The following is an 18195-nucleotide window of genomic DNA, read 5'->3' as shown; positions in this document are numbered from 1 at the left end:
AGAAAGCGTCGTCCTGGCCGGTGGACTCTAAAGGAACGCCGTACCGACGCTTCAAAGTGATCACATGTCAGCGTTGTGTTTCTGAAAACAATCCGTTATTGGAGGTTTGAGCGCCTGGGGGGAGATGTTATCATTTAATCTGGCAGCAGCAGCATCTTTTCTTAGTAAGCAGATCTGTCTGCGATGCCGCTGTTGTGACTGGAAAGACAAACAGGTAACGCCGCACGGCCTCTCCCTGCAGGCTGCACAGGCACAAAGCTCCTGATTGTTTGCCCTGGCTCCGCCCACAGGCATCATGGCGGGCTCCAACCGCTCCGGAGACCTGCGGGACGCTCAGAAGTCCATCCCCATCGGCACCATCGCCGCCATCACCACCACGTCCATCGTGTGTATCCTTCACTGAGCTGCAGCTCCTTGTCGCCGCCCTCCTGGTCTCCATCAGGACTTTTCTTGACAGCGTCCCTCAGACATGTCCACGGTGGTGCTGTTCGGAGCCTGCATAGAAGGAGTCGTCCTCAGGGACAAGTGAGTCTGATGATGCAACACCTGTAATCTAAATCTTCGTCCTCATCCTGTCCACGTTCTCGTCTTTGTCCCCGTCTTCATTCTCGTCTTCACCCTCATCCTCGTCTTCATCCTCGTCCACGTCCTCATCCTCGTCTTCATCCTCGTCCTCGTCTTCACCCTCGTCCTCGTCCACGTCTTCGTCCTTGTCCTCGTCTTCATCCTCGTCCTCGTCCACGTCCTGGTCCTCATCCTCGTCTTCAACCTCGTCTTTGTCTTCGTCCTTGTCCTCTTCTTCGTCCACGTCCTCGTCCTCGTCTTCATCCTCGTCTTGTCCACGTCCTCGTCCTCGTCCTTGTCTTCATCCTCGTCCTCTTCTTCGTCCTCATCCTCATCCTCCTCGTCTTCATCTTCGTCCACATCCTCATCCTCGTCTTCGTCCTCGTCCACATTCTCATCCTCGTCTTCCTCTTCGTCTTCGTCCTCATCATTGTCCTCATCATTGTCCTCATCCTCGTCCTCGTCTTCATCCTCGTCTTCATCCTCGTCCTCATCCTCGTCCTGGTCTTCATCCTCGTCCTCATCATCATCATCCTCGTTTTCAACCTCGTCCTCATCCTCGTCCTCATCCTCGTCTTCATCCTCGTCCTCGTCCTCATCCACGTCCTCGTCCTCGTCCTTGTCTTCGTCTTCGTCCTCATCCTCATCTTCGTCTTCGTCCTCATCCACGTCCTCGTCCTCGTCTTCATCCTCGTCCTCATCCTCCTCCACGTCTTCGTCCTCATCCTTGTCTTCGTCCTCGTCTTCGTCCTCGTCTTCATCCTCATCCTCGTCCTCGTCCACGTTCTCGTCCTCGTACGAGAAACATGCAACAACAACAACAACATACAACAAACAGTTTCTATCTTCATCACACATTGAGCGGCTTTCAACTAATAAACAATACTTTTGATGTAACGGTGTGTAGTTCAACACATGAAAGAGTAGAGAGACAATACAATAACCTCCACCTGCATCAATAAGTTCCCAGTAACACACTTCGTAGCGCAGCAGCGAGTGGGAACAATAAGACGTGACAGTTCAAGGGTCGTGTCCTTCATACTCTGCCGCGCAGCGTTTTGGTGTCGCGGCTCCTGAGCGCCGGTTTCCTCTGCGCAGGTTCGGCGAAGGCGTCAGCGGCAACCTGGTGATCGGCACTCTGGCGTGGCCGTCTCCCTGGGTCATCGTGTTCGGCTCCTTCTTCTCCACCTGTGGAGCCGGACTGCAGAGCCTCACCGGAGCGCCGCGGCTCCTGCAGGCCATCTCCAGGGACGGCATCATCCCGTTCCTCAGAGTGCGTACGCCCGCAGCGCCGGAGCGACGCTTTTATTGTGAAAGGGCTGCAGAACGTTGGTGCCGAGGCAAAGTCAAGACCAACTCATGAAAACTCAAGACTAACTCAAGACTAACTCATGCAAACTCAAGACTAACTCAAGACTAACTCATGCAAACTCAAGACCAACTCATGCAAACTCAAGACTAACTCAAGACTAACTCATGCAAACTCAAGACTAACTCATGAAAACTCAAGACTAACTCAAGACCAACTCATGAAAACTCAAGACTAACTCAAGACTAACTCATGCAAACGAACCAAACTCAAGACTAACTCATGCAAACTCAAGACTAACTCAAGACCAACTCATGCAAACTCAAGACTAACTCAAGACTAACTCATGCAAACTAACCAAACTTAAGACTAACTCAAGACTAACTCATGCAAACTAACCAAACTTAAGACTAACTCATGCAAACTCAAGACTAACTCATGCAAACTAACCAAACTTAAGACTAACTCAAGACTAACTCATGCAAACTAACCAAACTTAAGACTAACTGAAGACTAACTCATGCAAACTCAAGACTAACTTATCCAAACTAACCCAAACTCAAGACTAACTCATGCAAACTCAAGACTAACTCAAGACTAACTTATGCAAACTAACCCAACTTAAGACTAACTCAAGACTAACTTATGCAAACTAACCAAACTTAAGACTAACTCAAGACTAACTCATGCAAACTCAAGACTAACTTATCCAAACTAACCCAAACTCAAGGCTAACTGGCTTTTAATTTAACTTTATTGATCTTTTTAATTATTTATTGTGTTACCTTTTAGTCTGGTTTTTAATTCTTTTATCTTTCAAATGATTTGTGTTGTTATCTTTTTTATTTATGTAAAGTCACAATGTTTTTTTTAAGTACACCTTTTTGTTTATCTTCACATATTTCAGATTCAGCCTCGGATGTTTTCTCGGCGATGTTTCAGCTTTTACTTTGTTCTTTTATTTTTTATATTGTTATTGAATATTTACTCATTATTTAAATGTATTGATTTGTGTGGGGGGGGGGGGGGCAACATTAAGCTCTTTGCGTTACATTTGATTTGTAATAAATTGCTGTAACGTTTGATTGATAGATTTAACAGCAGAAGAAGAAACGACTCACACACGAGTGTATTCTCCGTGTGGCTTCAGGCTGCAGAAACAAACCCGCTGGTTAGAATCCAGCGTTTCTATTGGTTCCCGAGCAGGAAGCTGCGGTGACACCAGAACTCCTGGATCTTTGTTCCAGGTGTTCGGGCACGGCAAAGCCAACGGGGAGCCCACCTGGGCGCTGCTGCTCACGGCCTGCATCTGTGAGATCGGCATCATCATCGCCTCCCTGGACGCAGTCGCACCCATCCTCTCCATGTGAGCACCACACACACACACACACACACACACACACACACACACACACACACACACACGCACACAAGGTTTTTATTTTGCCGTTCGTGCATAGACCAACAGTCCAGACACATTGGAATGTTTTGTGCAGGGAAATAAAAACACACATGCATGCGGGGATGTGTACAAAAATTATATATATATTATATATTATATAGTTTCATAAAAACATGTTTAATAACAGTGATAAGTAGGCGAGTCCTGAGTGTTGTTCCTGGAGCGTGAAGAGAGGAATACTGCACATTTTGAGAAGCGGAGGAAAGTTATGTGAGGTTAGAATATTACACATTTATCAGAAGGTGCATGACAGACAGAATATATTCAAGACTCCAGATGTTTTACTGTCATAAACACAGATTACAGTTAATCCATACAAAGAAAAGATTATTCTGCTCGGTCCTCCTAACACACAATTACAATGAAGTTAAAGTAAATAAATAAATATTTAAAAATAAGGCCCAAAATATAAAAGATATAACAGCATTGCACACAAATAGGGTAATAGTATTGCTCATTGTATCTCTATACACTATGCATTACGACAGCATTGCTGCCACATTGCTGCCACATTGCTGCCACATTGCTGCCACATTGCTGCCACATTGCTGCCACATTGCTCTTCGTCAGAAGTCCCGTGTTGATGGTATTCCAGGAGGACTCCTGAGGTTGTATTGGTTGAAATCGTTGACATCTTGTTTTGAAATACATCACACGTTGCACATGATGAGTGAACACAAACAATACCTTCATTGTTGTTCATTGTGGTTCATTGTTGTTCGTTGTGTTGTTCTCCCTGCAGGTTCTTCCTGATGTGCTACATGTTCGTGAACCTGGCCTGCGCCCTGCAGACGCTGCTGCGGACGCCCAACTGGAGGCCGCGCTTCAAGTTCTACCACTGGTGAGCGTCCGCGTGGTCGTCTGCTTTCATCTCACGCTGGTTCTCCTAAGAGAGAGAAAAAGAAAAGAAATCTTAAGCAGCGGCACCTGTGAGATTACGATATTCCCCCAGAGTGCACCTGGACTCACACCGTCTGTGCTGCAGCGGGATTAAACACACGCCTGTTTATTTCCACGCCGCCTTCACTGTCGAGCTGCAGCCGGTGAGGCCGGCAGAGACCATTCAGACCCAAACATGTGACGCATGTCCCGCCTCCTGCAGGGCGCTGTCTTTCCTGGGCATGAGCCTGTGCCTGTCGCTCATGTTCATCTGCTCCTGGCACTACGCCATCATCGCCATGGGCATCGCCACCTGCATCTACAAATACATCGAGTTCTGCGGGTGAGTGGTGGGTTTGAATCCCGGGCGAGCCGGCTGGAGTTCTCTCCCGCTTTGCTTCCTTTTCCCAGAAGCATGCTGCCAGTGGCTGTGTGTGTGTTTGTTGTTTACTTCAGGGGAGTCTTGTGTTTGTTTACATGTGCTGTGCCGCAGAGCGGAGAAGGAGTGGGGCGACGGGATACGCGGCATCTCCCTGAGCGCCGCGCGCTTCGCTCTGATGAGGCTGGAGGAAGGACCGCCGCACACCAAGAACTGGAGGTCAGGCCACTGAGGCGCCCCACCTGCAGCACCGGGGGGCGCCATGTGAAACTCTACAACAAAGCTGGTTTTATGAAGAAGATCTGGATGTATTGAACGCCATAAGTTTCATACAAGTAAAATATATGGTTTGGTACGTGAGGAAATTTAAATAGACCCAATGGACCCAATGGACCCAATAGACCCAATGGACCCAATGGGCCCAATGGACCTATTGGGTCCATTGAACTTAATGGACCAGATGGCCCGATTGAACTCAATGGACCCAATAGACCCAATGGACCCAATAGACCCAGTAGCCCCAATGGACCCAATGGGCCCAATGGACCCACTGGGTCCATTGAGTTCAATGGACCCAATGGCCCTATTGAATTCAATGGACCCAATAGACCCAGTAGCCCCAATGGACCCAATGGACCCAATAGACCCAATGGACCCAATGGACCCAATGTCCCAATGGACCCATTGAACTCAATGGACCCAATAGACCCAGTAGCCCCAATGGACCCATTGGACCCAATGGACCCATTGGACACATATAGGCCATTGGGGCCGTCTACTAAACCCTCTGTAACTTTGTTCTGCTTCACTTCATCAAAGTCAAGCTTTGCTGAGAGAACGTTCACATGTTCACATGTTGAATGTTCACATGTTGAATCTTCACATGTTGAATCTTCACATGTTGAATCTTCACATGTTGTGTTATGGTTTGTTAGAGTTGTGACTTTACAGCTGCTTCATTTCAAACTAATAATCATCCTGAAAGTCATTTTTTTACAGTTGGACCTGAAACCTTTTCATTTCTTTCAGTGTGTCATCTTCATTTCCTCTGAACCAGAAACATGTAGACTGATATTTACACATCTGAACAACATCTCACATGTGTTCCTTTCATTATAACACAACATTATTAAACGGTCCTCGTGGCTGCAGAGACACACACTTTCAGTTTGGGATGACCTTATAGAGGAAAGGGGCTAACAACAGGTTGATTTTCTATGGGTTAAAACACAATTTCTTTATGGCAACTGCGTTGTTTTTGTTGTCGTCCAGGCCTCAGATCCTGGTCCTGGTGAGCGTGGACGCCGAGCAGAACGTAAAGCAGCCTCGTCTGCTCTCTCTGGCCAACCAGCTGAAGGCGGGGAAGGGTCTGACCATCGTCGGCACCTCGGTTCAAGGAACCTTCCTGGACAACTACGCGGAGGCCCAGAGGGCAGATCAGGTTCATCCTCTCATCTCTTGCACTTTGACTCTTGGACTGATGTCACTCATCGCTCAGCACAGCTGTCCGCTGACGACGGGCGCGTTGCGTCTCGATGTTGCGTAGAAAACGCCAGAGTGACACTTTTATCCTTCCAGCCCCAAAGTGCTTGGGAGGTCGAGCGCCATGAACCCATCGCAGTGACTTTACTGCCTATTTTGTCTGTCGTCAGGTGACCCTTCGCTAAGCCCCGCCCCCTCGGTGCACGACCACATCACCTGCAGATGGAGACATTTCATACATTAAATTAAGGAACAACGCTGTTCCTGTAGAGTCGACTAGATCTTTATTCAATGAAAAAGAAAAAGCAGCACATTCAGGTCACCTTCAGTTAGCGCTAGCTAATGATGTGCTAACGTACTTTGCTAATGTTAGCTCCACAGGTTTTTACATGGAAACATCTTTTAGAAACGTTTATCTCCCTCCGACCTCCAATGGGTGACGAGTTTCATTATTACACAACGTTTGACCTCAAAATGAAGATAATCTGAAATCATTGCGTGATAGCTGTTTGGGGCTGCGCTCTGATTGGCCAGTGTGCGTCTGGAGGCGGGACTTCAAGGTCAATTTCCCTCTCTGTGCATCTGCAGTGTTTGCGTAAGCTGATGGAGACGGAGAAGGTGAAGGGTTTCTCTCAGGTGGTCATCTCCTCCAATCTGAGGGACGGGACGTCCCACCTGATCCAGGTGGGAGGACTGGGAGGTCTGAAGCACAACACCGTGCTGGTCAGCTGGCCGCGCAACTGGAAACAGCCCGAGTACCAGCAGCAGTTCAGGAACTTCATCGGTAAGTCTCAAAATATCAAATGTCTCAGATGTCAATGAAGGAATCTGATCCTGGTTATTCAGCACGAGGGACTCAAACTCAAAGCTCCCGGGACGAACCTTCAACTGGTTCAAATGTGTTGTCAATGTGATGCCTCCTACTGGAGGGAAGGGAGGCACCAGAACCAGAACCAGAACCAGGACCAGAATAGAACCAGAACTAGAACCAGAACTAGAAGCAGGACTAGAATCAGAATAGAACCAGAACTAGAACCAGAGAAAGGATCAGGACTAGAACCAGAACTAGAACCAGGACAATGATCAGGACTAGAACCAAGACCACAACCAGGACAAGGATCAGGACTAGAACCAGGAGCGGAACCAGGACCAAAACTAGAACCAGAACTAGAACCAGAACAAGGACCAGGAATAGAACCAGGACCAGAACCAGGACTAGAACCAGGACTAGAACCAGAATAGAACCAGAACTTGAACCAGGACGAGGATCAGGACTAGAACCAGGAGAGGAACCAGGACCAAATCTAGAACTAGAACAAGGACCAGGACTAGAACCAGAAATAGAACCAGAACCAGAATAGAATTAGAACCAGGGAACGGATCAGGACTAGAACCAGAACTAGAACCAGGACAAGGACTAGGACTAGAACCAGGAGATTAACCAGGACCAAAACTAGAACCAGAACTACAACCAGAACAAGGACCAGGACTAAAACCAGAACTAGAACTGGGACTAGAACCAGAACTAGAACCAGGACAAGGATCAGGACTAGAACCAGGAGAGGAACCAGGACCAAAACTACAACCAGAACTACAACCAGAACAAGGACCAGGACTAAAACCAAGACTAGGACCAGGACTAGAACCAGGACCAAGACTAGAACCAGGAACAAAACCAAGACCAGGACCAGGACCAGGACTAGAACCGAGCTAATCAGACTATCAGACCTCTGCTGTATTAATGCAAACGAGAGGTTTTCTTCAGGGACTCTTGTGCTCAGAAACACTACCACGTTTGTCCACAGGGACCGCCAGAACCAACACAAAGTTCAAGGTCCTTATGGGAACTTTAAGTTTAACCCTGCGATGTTTTTAGATATCCTTAAAGTTATTGATTGTCTGTGAATCTTCCGCTGTCATTCTTTTAAAATCCTATGTGATCACTAGAATAACCGGCCCATAGATCACTTATGATGCTGAGATCTTCTTTGTTTGAGGTTGGTGAACAAGTGTCTGTCGTTAATTTAAAATGTCCGATTCAGTTCATATGAATCTTTTATAATCAAATGTAAGGGTCCCTTATCAGAAATATATTCATATTCTGATATTAAAAAACCAGTATCTGCCTGATTGATCCAGGTACCAGAGAGACACTCCGTCCTGTCAGGCTTCATCATGCTTTATCAACCTTCTGTCCGTCTGCAGAGGTGGTCCGAGAGACGACCGTCGCCAGTCTGGCGCTGCTGGTCCCGAAGAACATCTCCAGCTACCCGTCCAACGGCGAGCGCTTCACCGAAGGCCACATCGACGTGTGGTGGATCGTCCACGACGGAGGCATGCTGATGCTGCTGCCCTTCCTGCTGCGGCAGCACAAGGTGGGCGATAGATAAACAACCAAGGCGCAGAGTGCCGAAGCTTCAAATAGAAGAAGTGAGAACTTTGTTTCGATTGTCGATGACGTTCCCGTTTCAGGTGTGGAGGAAGTGCAAGATGCGCATTTTCACGGTGGCTCAGATGGATGACAACAGCATCCAGATGAAGAAGGACCTCATCACCTTCCTCTATCACCTGCGCATCGACGCCGCGGTGGAGGTGGTGGAGATGGTGAGAGACGCGTCTGGCTCTTACTCTGAGTTCACCAACACGAGGAAGCCAAGAGCAGAAGATTGAAGGGATAGTCTGGGTCTTTTGAATAGAGGTTGTCCATAGTCAGTGTGGTATTACCGACAGATCTGGTTATTCAGCATGTATGAAGGACACACAAGGGCTGAAGGGGCTGAAGGTCTTTCTTTCAGCCCCTCGGCTCTGAGAAACAGACCCCACCGAAAAAAAGATATATCAGTTTAAGTAAACGTTATCTTTAGAATATGTTCACCGGTTACTTTGCAGTCAGTTCCAACGGGGGATCTGAAGCTCTTGTCTACTGTTATTCTCTTGCCACCAAACTCCATTGGAAAAAACAGATGATGAAAAATAGATTAATTTATTTCATGCCTAGGACCAAACTTTCTTCCATGTCATGAATCCTTTTTCAGGACTTGACAACTGTAAGATACATTCTTTTGGATGTGTTTCTTTGCTTCAAAGCACGACGGAGACATCTCGGCCTACACCTACGAGAAGACGCTGATCATGGAACAACGCTCACAGATCCTCAAACAGATGCATCTGACCAAGAACGAGAAGGAGAGGGAGGTAAACCAGCAAACGTTTGGATTAAACTCAACTGGAGAAACCTGGATGACTCAAGGAGGCTCTCGTCTTTTTAAACTGAATTACAGAATCGTAAACAGACTTTTTCAATTATCGCTCCAAACATGTGCTCTGGGCCAGTGGATTGGTTTATAATGAGGTGTTGTTGTCTGAGGGAAGAGAGAAGAGAATGATTTCCAGAAGCAAATTAAACCTAATCCATCTCCTGCAGATCCAGAGCATTACGGATTCGTCCCGTGGGTCCATTCGGCGTAAAAACCGGTCTGCCTCGCGCTCCCGGCTCAGCGTGGACGAAGGAGCGAGCGTAGCCGAACAACCGGAGGACGAGGTAATGCAGGCGCACGCCACGGGGCTTCTTTCAGTGACTAGCTAGCTACTGTAGCTATACAAACGGTAACCTATTGTTTGTGTAGCTAGCTACTGTAGCTATATAAACAGTAGCCTATCATTTCTAGAGCTAGATAGCTACTTTAGCTATCGAAACGGTATCTTATTGTTTGTGTAGCTAGCTAGTTACTATAGCTATCGAAACGGTAGCTTATCGTTTGTGTAGCTAGCTAGCTACTTTAGCTATCAAATGGTAGCCTATCATTTCTAGAGCTAGACAGCTACTTTAGCTATCGAAATGGTAGCCTATAATTTGTGTAGCTAGCTAGCTATTGTAGCTATACAAATGGTAGCCTATCATTTGTGTAGCTAGCTAGCAACACAAATGATAGGCTACCATTTGTATAGCTACAGTAGCTAGTTAGCTGCACGACGGAGACATCTCTGCTACTGTAGCTATACAAACGGTAAGCTATCATTTGTGTAATTAGCAAGTTACTGTAGCTATACAAACGGTAGCCTATCGTTAGCAGCCCCACTCCCACGCCCCCCCCCCCACCCCTTCACCCTCACACACACACACACACACACACACACACCCCTTGTCCCCTCGCTGAGCGTCACCGACACTGACGGCCGTCTCTTCTTTCTCTTTCACTGTCGCTGTCGCGTCGTTTGTCTCTCAGTCTGTGGCTGTCTCCAACCCTAAACAGGTGCGGCTCATCCACAGCAAGAACGCCTTTACACCCACCAGCCCCACCAGCCCCACCGGCCCCACCAGTCCCACCAGTCCCACCAGTCCCATGTCCCCGACGGGGGGCGCCGCGACGTGGGCGGACGGCAAGAGCCCGGCGGAGAAAGGGACAAACCCAGAGGCAGCGAACCCGGAGGCCAGCAAGGACCTCTTCAACATGAAGCCGTGAGTGACCGTGAGCACCGGAAGCAGACGCGACACACATGACGCGACACACGTGACACCACACGGCATGTGACATGCATGTGGCGGGCCGTCAGGGCTTTCTAAGCCTTCTCTGCTGGCCTAAACAGAATCACAAAGTTATCGCTATTTTCTAAAAAAAAAAATTAGGAATATTTCAGGTTAATGTTGTACTGTGCGTCTCTGCGCCTACATTTAGAATCAGCTTTTGAAAAATATCATTCGTTCTCATGGGCTCGTGCTCTTGTGTGCGCAGTGTTTGAGTGCCGCACTTTTGTTGGATTGTTTTGACATGTTTTGTTCTAACTGTAAGTTATTATATTGCGTGTTTGAACAGATTCATAGGAAGGAGTGTTCTGATGTACGTTTCTGGGGCTTTTATTGTGAAGGGGAAGGAAGAGAAAATGTTCTAGTGAAGTGTGGAACGAGAATACAAGTGGTTTCCGTCTCGTGCCAACTACGCTTCATGGTGTTGTTGTTTCATTCATGAAGTGAAGTGCATTGTCCGTTAAAGACGCAGCATCATGCAGTTCTCTGTAATTATGTCTCCACACACTCACATGCTGCTGCAGGGAGTGGGAGCACTTGTGAGTATGAATCATAATATTTTGGAGGTCTGTGTGTGAGCTGAGCAGCAGGACTAACGAGGCCTTCTGCTCCCTCGCCTCAGGAGCCCGGTGGACGTGAGGCGCATGCACACGGCCATGCGGCTCAACGAGATCATCGTGAAGAAGTCCAAGGAGGCCAAACTCGTCCTGCTCAACATGCCCGGACCGCCCAAGAACCGCATGGGCAGTGAAAACTGTATCCTACATCATGAATACATGCATACTATACTACTGTTTGTATAGCTACAGTAGGTAGCTAGCTAGCTGGCTACACGAATGATAGGCTAGCGTTTGTATAGCTACAGTAGCTCGCTAGCTATACAAACAATATACTATCACTTGTATAGCTAGAGTAGCTAGTTAGCTAGCTAAACAAACGATAGGCTAGTGTTTGTATAGCCACAGTAGCTGGCTAGCTACATGAATGATAGGCTAGCGTTTGTATAGCTACAGTAGCAGCTAGCTACACAAACAATAGGCTACCGTTTGTATAGCTACAGTAGCTAGCTACATGAACGATAGGCTAGCGTTTGTATAGCTACAGTAGCTAGCTAGCTACACAAATAATGGGCTACCGTTTGTACAGCTACAGTAGCTAGCTACACGAACAATAGGCTAGCATTTGTATAGCTACAGTAGCTAGCTAGCTACACAAACAATAGGCTACCGTTTGTATAGCTACAGTAGCTAGCTACATGAACGATAGGCTAGCGTTTGTATAGCTACAGTAGCTAGCTAGCTACACAAATAATGGGCTACCGTTTGTACAGCTAGAGTAGCTAGCTGGCTAGCTACACAAACAATAGGTTACCGTTTGTATAGATACAGTAGCTAGCTACACAAACAATAGGCTACTGTTTGTATAGCTACAGTAGCTAGCTACACAAACGATAGGCTAGCGTTTGTATAGCTACAGTAGCTAGCTAGCTACACAAACAATAGGCTACCGTTTGTACAGCTACAGTAGCTAGCTAGCCATCAATGATATTTCATTTAGCTGACGCTGTTGTGCAAAGAGACTGACAGGAAGTGCGTCCAACATGAACTCAAGAACAGCGATCAGGTCAACGTGCTGTCAGAACCGCGCTGCTGCTGCTTCGCTGGACGCGTAGTCGAAAGAGAAGTGTTTTAGTTTAAGGTAAAGAAGATGTGGACACTTCCTGCCGTCCCGATGTCAAAGGGGAGCTCGTTAGTCGTGTGTACGAGACAATTCACGTGTCCCTCAACATTTTGAAAAATGTGCACGAGAATCCTGCCGCTCCTATTTTAAGTCCCAGCATGCCCCATTCAGACAATCGTTTGGCATAAAATACTTAATTTCTTCCATTTTTGAACCGAACGACTCAGTTTCTTGACTGAAACTCCTTCCTAACAGGACAAGACTTTGTTTTATTGTGATTGTTGTTGCAGATTCTGATTCTTTAGGTCCTAATCTTTCCATAAAGGTGTCTTATTGACGCTCCAGGAGGCTTTTTTGGGGAATCTGGCTCATATCACGCTGGATGTTCATAGTTACCATTAAAATATTTTTCAAAAGTGATTTTTTTACAGCTATACATTTATTTCCCAAGACTTTTCTGAACAAATACAAACAATAAACACAAGTAATGTAATTAAGTTGGGGTTCCTACGACGACTCAAACAGGGAAAGAGGTCTGGAGACAGAACTGCTTCCACAGCTTTCAACGGGTTGAACGGACTTCGCTGAGTTCAGTTCACATCCTTGAACAGTTATGAGGAAGTTTAGAGGGGAAATAAAAGAACAGCTGGGACCTGGGCGCTGTCAGATGAATGAAAAGCCTCCCGGTGAACGCGATGGATGAAAGGATGAACGTGTCTTTAACCCTTTGATGTGCCTCTCCTTCACTGGAGCGTCTCAGACATGGAGTTCCTGGAGGTGCTGACCGAAGGTCTGAACCGAGTCCTGCTGGTGCGCGGAGGAGGACGCGAGGTCATCACCATCTACTCCTGAAGGACACACACACACACACACACACACACACACACACACACATGAAGAATTGAGCGGTCGACTGATAACAGCAGATAACTTGATGTTTATTTATATTTTATTGCGAAAACGAATCTCAAAGCTTCACTTATTCTCTGATTGTTTTTTTATGTGTTCACATGTTTTTTTTCCTCCATCTGATGTGTTTTTATTTTCTTCCTGTTCGTCCCTTCTTTCAACTGTTATTTATGTATTTAATGTATTATTTATTGACGCATGTCTGTCTTTGTTCCTGCTCTCATCTTGCGTTTCATTGTGTTGGAAACATGCAGTATTAATATTACAGGTCATGGTGTTTATTGTTTACGCGTATGAAGTCTGCGTTTGCTCTCCGTACGAGTCTTTCACATTATGTGTCCTGTAGAAACTATTTATTTATGAATATATCAGCTTTAGAATAAGGACAAAACATTATGATCATTTAAGTGTCACATATTTCAGATCAGTCCTCCAGTAACTTTTATGAAATGTTATAAAGTGTTAAGGAGAAAGTCAACGAATGTAGAATCTTACCTTTTTAACACATTCATCATTTATTTATTTGTTATGTTTGTAAACAAAAGGCAGCATCAGACAGATGCACATTGAAGATATCTCATGAATAACATCGCAGACAATTTATTTTTCTAAAAATGTGGATCAGAAAAAAAGATTATTTATTTAAATATTCTATATATAAATTCTATATTTCATGCACGCTGAGTGCAGCGTTACTTAAGGATGACTGAGCTCATTTAGCCGCGGCCGAAAGACGCTTAGCTTAGCTTAGCATAGCTTAGCTTAGCATAAATACTGTAAACGGCTGTATTGCTTTGTATCAGCCTTCTAGTCGAACTTTCTCCAAGAAAGAGAAACAGTCCAACGACTCAAACACTGAACCTCACCTCGCCACACACACACACACACACACACACACACACACACACACACACACACACACCGCTGTCCTCTTGTTGGTGAATATCTGTGTTTCCCTGTGAGTCTGAACGTGTGTGTGCAGAACAAAACTGTGTTTATTTTTCATGAGAAGACGATGTAGCAGTTTGATGTTTATAACGTGTGTGTGTGTGTGCGTGTGTGTGTGTGTGTGTGTGCGTGTGTGTGTGCGTGTGTGTGTGTGCGTGTGTGTGTGTGTGTGAGTCACTGAGCAGCATAGAGTGAAGATGAGATGTTTGTAAATAAAGAAAAGTGTGATTTGTAGATTTCTTAGAAACAACTCGTGCAGTGTGTAAACAGGTTTTTCAGATATCAAATAGTTTGTATTGTCTTTTAAAATTATCTTTTTAATGTCTTATGCAATCACGCGCAGATAACAATGTAAAGAAACCGTTTTAAATGTCGGCAAAATGCAATAAATTATCCTCATTTTAATACAACAGTGAGGCGTCAGTGTGGATGATTTCCTTCTGCTTGCATATTTTTATTAATAATAATAATAATAATAATTCAGTTGCACTGGACTGTGATGAGATGAGGCTCTTGTAATGTCAAGAGATCAGGAAGCGTTGAAGGGAAAGGAAACGAGTCTGAAGAGTCCACAGCAGCTCTTTGAGCTACATGCTACATGCTACATGCTACACGACGTTGCTAACCTGCTGTTGTCGCTCAGCATGCGTTTCATGAAGCGGACCCAGGACGGTGGACTCTGTCTGAGCGTCGCCTGAAAGATCAGAGCTGATTCAGATCTGTTGGGTACGTTTCAGCCGTTTCTTACATCGGCGCTGGAGGAGAAGCGGCGCCGCGGGTCCAGCGTTCACACAGGAGGAGAGCACGAACGACGTGGACGACGCCTCACTGAAGGCCGAGCTCTGAAACCACGGCGGCCGCCAGCGAGCGTTCTCCTTGTTGACGTCGCTCCGCTCAGCCGCCGCCATGTTGAGAGCCGCCCAGAGGCAACAGGAAACAGAAATGCTCCCAACCTGGCAGGCGGCGCCTTTCAACCTTCACCTTGTTTTTTTAAGTTTCACTCAAAGTTATTGATTCGTGCAAAAAGAAAAACACCGTGTGCAGAGATTGTGACCTGATGCATCACGTCACCGTGTCCCGGCTCACCGGCCAACTCTCTCACAACGTTCCCGAATGAACTCATCCTCATGAAGGTCACAGCAGGAGCAGAAACACAGGAAGCGCATGGCGACACACACACGCCACGTTCTCATCATGCACATTTCTGTCTGGAAGAATCTAGTCAGAGGAGACGTGTTTGTGCCAGATGCGTTGATGCGGGTCTTTAACTCTTGTTCTGCATGTCTATGAAATTACAAGAGATGCAAAGTTTTGCTGCATTGTGCGACAGAATAACCACACACACAAAAACGCTGATGCGTCAGAACTGTAGGTCTCGTTACAACCGGCCAAAGTCCGAGTTATATTGCTTCTGTTAGCGAGAGAGAGAGCGGCGGCGGCGGCGGCCGATGCCTTTGACCCGTCTTATCTCAGCAGATAAAGCGCAGGCTGCGGACCGGAGATGACCGTCACTCGTCCCGCAGAGCAGCCAGGATGAAGGCGAAGGCCACCAGCCTCCGCGTGAAGTTGCCCGCGTTCGTGTTCGTCACGCAGGTGATCGTGGTCGCGTCGTACGCCGCCTTCGTCACCTACGACGAGGACGCGGACGCCCGGTTCCAGACCAACGGGACGAACCCCGAGGACAACGCGGTGTACAGGGACTACCCCGTGTTCACCGACATACAGGTCATGATCTTCCTGGGCTTCGGTTGCCTGCTGGCCTTCTTCCGCCTGTACGGCTTCGGCGGGATGGTCTTCAACTTCCTCACGGCCGCCTTCGCCATCCAGTGGGCCGTCCTGGTGCAGGGCTACTTCCAGTTCAGCCGCGGGGGCAAGATCCGCCTCGGCGTGATCAACCTGATCAACGCGGAGTTCGCCTGCGCCGCGGTGCTGATCTCCTGCGGCGCCGTGCTGGGCCGGACCAGCCCGCTGCAGCTGCTGGTGCTGGCCCTGCTGGAGGTGCCGGTGTTCGCCTGCACCGAGTGGGCCGTGCTGGAGCACCTGAGGATCAACGACGCGGGCGGCTCCATCCTCGTCCACCTGTTCGCCTGCTACTTCGGCCTGGGCGTCTCGTTCGCGCTCTACAGGCCGCGGCTGAACGAGGGCCACGCCAAGGCCGACAGCGGCTACCGGTCGGACCTCCTGTCGGCGGCGGGGACGCTGCTCCTCTGGGTGTTCTGGCCCTCCTTCAACTCGGCGGTGACCCTGAGAGGGGACGACCAGCACCGGGCCGTGCTGCACACCGTCCTCGGCCTCGTCGGCTCCACGCTGGCCGCCTTCGCCCTCTCCGCCGCGCTGAACCCAAACGGCAAGATCACCATGGCCGACGTCCAGAACGTGACCCTGGCCGGGGGCGTGGCGGTCGGCGCGTCCGTGGACATGATGATCTCGCCCGCGGGCGCGTACGCCCTGGGCGTGGTGGGCTGCACCGCCTGCATGCTGGGCTACAAGTACCTGACCCCCTTCCTGGCCCGGCGCCTCCGCATCCAGGACCAGTGCGGGATACACAACCTGCACGGCCTGACGGGGCTCATATCCTGCGCCGCGGGGATCTGCGCCATCCTGGCGGCCACCGAGGAGACTTACGGCCCCAGTTTGTACGAGACCTTTCCCCACAGGGCGCCGACGGAGGGCGACCCGAGGCTGCAGGAGCTGCGAGTGCTGATCCCCGGTCTGAAGCCGGGGTTGGGGCGGTCCGCCCGGGAGCAGGCGCTCTACCAGGTCGCGGCCGTGTTCTCCACCATCGGCGTGTCGGCGCTGGGAGGCGTCCTCACCGGCTTCGTGCTGAAGCTGCCGCAGCTCGCGCCGCCGCCCGACGACCTCTGTTTTGACGACCGGCTGTTTTTCCAGGTTCCTGCAGATTACGACGGAGCGCTTCAACTCAACAAGAACGCAGCGGAGGAATCTGCCGCCTGACGAGCAGCAGCCAAGTGGGGTCAATGCACGTGTCTTCATCAGAAATGTAACGCGCTCCAATAACTAATTGTTTTATCCTCAGCATTGTAAATATGATCATATATTTACAAGTGGAGGGACACTGCACTCTTTGTCTAATCCAACGCAACCAGCAATGTTGTTATTTATTGTGCTACATGCAGGGAAGTTGAGTTTTTGATGTAAAATAAACATTTTTGCATTTTATTAAAATAGTAGTGATGTCAATGATTCAAGCTGTGAAGGAAACTAAAGCTCCAAAATGTCAACATCCACCGTCTGGTTTTCATAGGATGTAAACAATAAAAAATAAATAACAACATATGCAATAACATATTTCTTTCAAACGCACAGGAGAATGAAAATAATGAGGAATAAAATCTACTGACAATTGCCAGACCAAATACAATTATATGAACAGTACTGAGATATCATCTATATGTACTGCTCATGATGTGGTATATCATACAAACATAGATGTTGTTCTTACATTTTAATGAAAGGTCTGGTAGCCTGACTGATGGTCGCTTAAATTAGCAGGAAATAAAAGAGAAGAGCCAGCAGTGACATTACTTTCACTCATCGCTAGATGGCGACCTCGAGCCGTGAGATTTCAACGGACGAGGTTTTGGTCTCGCGAGGAAAAGCGCGATTTCAAAGCCCAGAGGGTGCTCGTGCCCAGAGTAGCGTTTGACGGGAGGAATGTTGTTGTTTGCTCCCAGCACCAACAAAGAAGAGCGCGGGATTTTAGACGATGTGGACATGGTGGCCAAACGGAGGAATCACACGTTCAGGGTTCGTCACGTGACGGGACCCAACAAGAATCCCAACGCTGTAACTTTGGGCAAAGAGACATCTGGAGCGAACCCTGAAGCCCTCATTTAAATAATAGCCCCCAAAAAGTTGTTGAAATGTTCAAACAGCTTAATCTAGAGGTGTTTTCCTTCCTTCGTTCATGTGAACGACGCTCGGCTGCGCATGAGTGCGCATGCTCCAATTGGCCCCGTAATGCGGAAGATCCGGGTATTTTCATCTGAGTTCCACACCCGGAAGTCGAACTTGTTTGTGCTTCGTCCAACGCCGTG

General features: G+C 47.9%; 1 protein-coding gene and 1 pseudogene across 1 annotated transcript in view; both read left to right on the top strand.

The window, feature by feature from the left end:
* Window positions 1-13921, top strand: part of LOC137800350 (solute carrier family 12 member 5-like) — a 41661-nt gene extending 27740 nt beyond the window's left edge. Inside the window, exons 10-26 of the mRNA XM_068597509.1 lie at window positions 291-389; window positions 468-525; window positions 1663-1837; window positions 3121-3239; window positions 4078-4176; window positions 4438-4557; window positions 4708-4812; window positions 5866-6034; window positions 6664-6859; window positions 8281-8450; window positions 8548-8679; window positions 9163-9270; window positions 9500-9616; window positions 10302-10534; window positions 11125-11139; window positions 11223-11356; window positions 13041-13921. Coding sequence (XP_068453610.1) covers window positions 291-389; window positions 468-525; window positions 1663-1837; window positions 3121-3239; window positions 4078-4176; window positions 4438-4557; window positions 4708-4812; window positions 5866-6034; window positions 6664-6859; window positions 8281-8450; window positions 8548-8679; window positions 9163-9270; window positions 9500-9616; window positions 10302-10534; window positions 11125-11139; window positions 11223-11356; window positions 13041-13132 — 2141 coding nt within the window. The 3' untranslated portion in view covers window positions 13133-13921. The remainder of the gene's footprint in view (window positions 1-290; window positions 390-467; window positions 526-1662; window positions 1838-3120; window positions 3240-4077; window positions 4177-4437; window positions 4558-4707; window positions 4813-5865; window positions 6035-6663; window positions 6860-8280; window positions 8451-8547; window positions 8680-9162; window positions 9271-9499; window positions 9617-10301; window positions 10535-11124; window positions 11140-11222; window positions 11357-13040) is intronic.
* A 1749-nt stretch (window positions 13922-15670) lies between these two features.
* Window positions 15671-17092, top strand: LOC137800349 (ammonium transporter Rh type B pseudogene; annotated as a pseudogene).
* The last annotated feature ends 1103 nt before the right edge of the window (window positions 17093-18195 follow it).

Source organism: Clinocottus analis, unplaced genomic scaffold, assembly GCF_023055335.1.
Source record: "Clinocottus analis isolate CAN_PGR_092001 unplaced genomic scaffold, fCliAna1.0.p SCAF_4, whole genome shotgun sequence".
NCBI classification, from domain to species: Eukaryota; Metazoa; Chordata; class Actinopteri; order Perciformes; family Cottidae; genus Clinocottus; species Clinocottus analis.
The sequence above is the reverse complement of the archived record's forward strand: the minus strand, read 5'-3'. Positions and strand labels throughout refer to the sequence as shown.